Source organism: Brassica napus, chromosome C2, assembly GCF_020379485.1.
Source record: "Brassica napus cultivar Da-Ae chromosome C2, Da-Ae, whole genome shotgun sequence".
Taxonomy (NCBI): domain Eukaryota; kingdom Viridiplantae; phylum Streptophyta; class Magnoliopsida; order Brassicales; family Brassicaceae; genus Brassica; species Brassica napus.
The window spans coordinates 13,599,694-13,604,831 of record NC_063445.1 but is presented as its reverse complement, the minus strand read 5'-3'; the positions used below and the strand labels follow the sequence as shown (position 1 = coordinate 13,604,831).

At 43.9% G+C, this 5,138-nt stretch overlaps 1 protein-coding gene across 1 annotated transcript; it reads left to right on the top strand.

The window, feature by feature from the left end:
- Positions 1 to 2,149: 2,149 nt before the first annotated feature.
- Positions 2,150 to 3,696, top strand: LOC125582195 (putative FBD-associated F-box protein At5g53635). Its single transcript, XM_048748765.1, has 3 exons — positions 2,150 to 2,246; positions 2,360 to 3,078; positions 3,427 to 3,696. Exons 1-3 carry the CDS (start codon positions 2,150 to 2,152, stop codon positions 3,694 to 3,696), a joined length of 1,086 nt encoding a protein of 361 aa, XP_048604722.1.
- The last annotated feature ends 1,442 nt before the right edge of the window (positions 3,697 to 5,138 follow it).

Sequence of the window (5,138 nt, the reverse complement as noted above, 5' to 3'; positions counted from 1 at the left end):
ACCGAGGTCTTGTCTGCACTATGTGATAAGGCTCTTCTCGATGGGACTTTGTCTGGGGTTCGGGTATCTCGAGCTAGCCCGGCTATCAATCACTTGCTGTTTGCCGATGACACTATGTTCTTCTGCAAATCAAACCCGACTAGTGTCAATACCCTCCTGAACATCCTACAACGCTACGAGGCTCTCTCTGGTCAGCGGATTAATTTCGCGAAGTCGGCCATAACTTTTTCTGCGAAGACCCCTCCTGAGGTTAAAAGACGAGTTAAAACCATTTTGTCTATTGAGGCTGAAGGGGGAGTTGGGAAGTATCTTGGCCTTCCAGAGCTGTTCGGGAGGAAGAAAAGAGACATCTTTGCGGCCATTCTGGATCGTATTAGACAACGCGCCCACAACTGGTCTACCAACTTCCTACCTGGGGCGGGGAAACAGGTCCTCTTGAAGGCGGTTTTGGCGGCTATACCTTGATATGCCATGTCTTGCTTCAAGCTGCCGAAGTCTCTGTGCAAACAGATTCAATCACTATTAACCAGATTCTGGTGGGATGCGAACCCGTCTAAGAGGAAGATGTGTTGGGTCGCTTGGTCAACCTTAACTCAACCGAAGCACGCTGGAGGTCTCGGGTTTCGGGATATTGAGATGTTCAACGATGCACTGCTGGCTAAGATAGGCTGGAGAATCCTATCTAAGCCTCAATCCCTCGTCGCCCGTGTTCTCCTTGGAAAGTATGTGCGGGACTCCACCTTTATGGACTGCCCGGTGGCTTCGTCTGCCTCTCATGGCTGGAAGAGCATTTTGGCAGGTAGAGAAATTTTGCGATTGGGCCTCAGTTGGTCAGTAGGGAATGGGGAGAAAATTAGAGTGTGGCAAGATCCATGGCTGAGCTGTTAAGCTCCATTAGTACCTATTGGCCCCCATACGCTATCCTCCTCTAATCTCTTAGTTAGTGATCTGCTGTGTAAACTCACTAATGTGTGGGACTTGGAAAAGATCAGACACGAATTGCCCCAGTATGAAAACGCTATACTCAAACTGATTACGAGCTCTGCTACTGCGGAGGATCAAGTGGCATGGTTGTTCGAGAAATCAGGCTCCTACTCAACTAGATCAGGGTATGGAGCGGGTATGGAAAGGGAACGAGCGGCGTCTTTCATACCTACCCCCTTCGACTGGAAAAAGAGTATATGGAATGTTCAAACAGCTCCTAAGATCAAGGATTTTCTTTGGAAGTTGGTCAAGAAGGCTATTCCGGTCAGTGCCAATTTAGCTTCCCGTGGCATCAATTCTTTCCCATGTAAGACCTGCGATGGGGTTGAGGATGATCTGCATACTTTCCTTCTCTGCCCCATAGCTAAGGAAGTGTGGGAATTGGCTCCGATCACCTGGGCCCAGCCCCCTTTGTCTTCCTCAATGATGGTCTTTCTTTCATCCTGTTCCAACATTAAGAATCTCCCTCTAACCGGGGTCTCTGCGCCACTGTGGCCTTGGATCCTTTGGAATTTGTGGAAAGCACGTAACAAACGATGCTTCGAAGATAAAGTCTACTCCAGTATGGAGGTTCTGATCAAGTCCATTAATGACGCCCGGGAGTGGCAAGATGCTCAGGCTCTCGTGACGGTGACGTCAAAAGAGTATCACGGTTCCTTGCGAAAGGAGAGCTACCTGCAACAACCTCCATCTTTCCCCAACACGGTTACATGTCACGTTGATGCGGCTTGGGACAGTGGTTCCAACAACTGTGGACTGGGTGGAGTTTTCTCAGGACATTCCTCAGCGCGGTCTCTCCCTCGGCTCTGTGAAGGTCGTTCGTTTGTTTCTTCTGCGCTCATGGCTGAAGCGCTTGCAGTTCGTCTTGCGGTTATGACCGCATCGTTTGCAAACATTAAATCCCTTCTAATCTTGTCTGATTCCCTCGATCTTATAAAGCTATTGAGAAAGAAAGAGTCCAGGCCTGCATTGTTTGGTGTTGTGTTTGATATCTACTTCTTTAGTTCTTATTTTGATGCAATCTCCTTTGCTTATATACCTCGTCTGAGTAACGTTGAGGCTGACTCGGTGGCTAAATCAGCCCTTGCGTTGCTTGATGTAACCTCCGTTGGTGGAGAGTAACCTCTTTATGGAATGAATTTATGTTTGATCAAAAAAGAAAGAGATGGTTTCTCAATGGGGTGCGAGAAAAGTTCGCTCCTCTAAGGTTAGATTGAACGTACAAGATAGGATAAGCCAAACAGATAACTCTGTGATGATCTGTAATGTACTCTCCCGTCTCCCGACAAAGGATGCTGTTAAGACAATTGTGTTTTATCTACAAGCTGGAGAAGTCTCTGGCTTGAGTCTCCTTGTTGGGAACTGAGTTCTCTAGATTTCCCAGATCTCAGTTCTTTTCGCAGTTTTGGCGACAGGGTTTTCGATCCCACTAGGGTTTCGTGCATACGTAAACTCAAGTTAGCTATTGGGGAGAAGGATGCGTCGTATCTCACTCCATGGTTTTCTGCTTCAGACAGGCGTAAGATCCAACACCTACATGTTAAGTGTTGTGCACATGAGCATATTCCCGTGCTCCCAATAAGCATGTATGTCTTTGAGTCACTGGTATGCTTAAAGCTTTATCTGCTGGCTTTGGTTGATTCAGAGTTTTTTGCCTTGCCTTGTTTGAAGAAGATGCGTTTAAAAGCTATTTTGTATCCCAATGAGGCCACTTTTGAGAGACTTGTATCCTCCTGCCCTGTCCTGGAAGAGTTAGAGATTGACGAATGTCTAAATGATGATGCACTTATCTTCCGGGTGCTCTCTACGTCGTTGAAGAAGCTCAGTATAGACATCCATTTGCTTATGGATGGTACAGAATCAGGAGTTGAAATCGATGCTCCTCAGCTAAGCGCTTTGCGCATAAGTGACATCTTATCAGAAACGTTTCTAGTAAAGGAAATTCATCCCAACGCCAAGGTAACCATCTCTCTCACCTTTGGCTTGGAAGATTTTGATGTAGCTAGCGTTTTATCAAAGGAAAGTAGCATCAGCAACTTTTTACAAGGGGTTTCTAAGGTCGTGGATATGACGATATGTAGTGACACTTACAAGGTGGGTATCATCAATATCTCAACTCATTAGGTCTTGGTAATGTTAAGTTTCTTACTCTTTTTTTTTTTTTTTTTTTTTTTTTTTTTTCAGCTCATCTGTCAATACTCAAAATTTAAACGGCTGCCTCGGTTTGGTTATATGTCCCGCCTGAATATTAGTCTCACGGTATCCGGGTTGAAACGTCTTACAAAGTTTCTTGAGAGCTTCCCAATCTTGAAAACCCTCATCTTGGTGATGATTCCTCTCTTGAGTATTTTTTTTTTTTTATTTGTTTCATCTCTATGAAGAATGAAGATTCAGCGTGATCTTTTCATTGCGTACTAATCTTTTTTTTTATAAAATCCTCAGGTATGCGAAGGTGATTACGATTATATGAATGAAGAAAGTCTATCATCTGTGCCTGAGTGTTTGACATTGTCCCTCGAGTTTGTTTATTTGGAAGTTCCAATCGAGGGACATCCTGGAGAGATGAAGCTAGTGAGATACTTTCTACAGAATTCGGCAATCCTCAAGAAACTCACTCTACATTCAGTGAGAGAAAAGTCTACTCTCATTGAACTCCGCAGAATCCGAAGAGGCTCTACACAATGTGAATTAGAGGTTCTGCAGACGAACTGAACAGGGTTTTGTTGGGATTTGGTTAAAACTAACTTGTGGGTTGATGATGAGAATGAATATATGTAAGAGGTTTTAGGGGCACAAGGATGAGCTGGATTACTATTATCATGATTCTGAATCCAAGTTGTTTGTGTGTTTGGTGTTCTGGATTTGATTGTTTGGATAATACTGGTTTGGTTTTCAATTTCTTTGTTTTGGTGTTATGTTATTTGGAATACTTTGGATTTAGTGTTTTGGTTTCCAAGTGTCTTATTTCTATATCGAAGTTTACCAATGCATTTTAATTTCTTAACTGTTTTCAAATGGATTGATCAGTAAGGGAAGCGGCTTGTAAGTTTAATTCAAAGGATTAATGTAGCGACTAAATTAAAACAGGATGATGATTGATTAATGGCTTTAGCTTCCCGGTAAGAAGTCATTGCAATGCCAAGACTAACGAAAATTCTGCGTATCAATCAATCATGCATGTCTTGTATCTTTAGGTAAGCTATAATGATTTAAGGAAAAACGAGGGTTTCTTCTGTGCTAGGATGTTTGTTATTCGCTCGACTTCAAAACCATCTCTTGACATGTTGCATGAATGAATCTAGTGAGGTACTTCCTTGAGAACCCGGTTACCCAAAAAAATAAACTCACTCTAACGTTGACTTGTCTTACACTCCAAGATAACTTGTTAGTCAAGAACACAAGTGAGCTTCACTGAAAGGTGAAGATCAAGTATAAAATTCAAGTGTCACTTTTTAATCACATAAGCTTTTAATAAAAGCAGAACCAAACTCAAATGTATTCAAGGGGTTGGGTAAAAGTTACATAGACACGGAAAACCGGCTCCTTCTTCCGCAAATGACCCACCTAAGCTTCCACAACCACCGTCGGAAACCTCCAAGACTCCTCCATTACCACCTCCGGTTCCAGTTCCGGTTAAGCTGGTTACATCCGTTCCATTCAATTGGGAAGAAACTCCCACCTGACCCGTTGGACCAACCGCTGTACGGTTGTGAGGCTGAAACCAGCAGTGATTGCTTCAGCTCTGTGCCGATTTCCGGTGCTTTTACAGTGGATGAATTTGATGACAACCTGAACAGGGAGACGAGCTCGATGCCAACTTCGCCAGCCTAATCCTATGATACCGATGACAGTACATGACGGGAGCTTCCAGTCTCGTGGGAGCTTCGTTCTTGGAAGAGCTGTTTCCACGTCTTCCACAGGAGAAGGTCGAAGCTGCTAATTCTCACGCTGTTCAGGTTACTACAGCTTCTACTTTGGCTTTCCTGTGAGGACGCAATATACACTCCGGGAGTTAATCATGATGAGCCGAAGGAGGAGTTACATGAGAGAGCACAATCCTTCCGTGGTAGAAGGACGTGAGTGGAAACGATACAAACAAAGGCTGAAGCTCCTTTAGAAGAAAACACTTAACAATTTGTATCAAGAAACAGAAC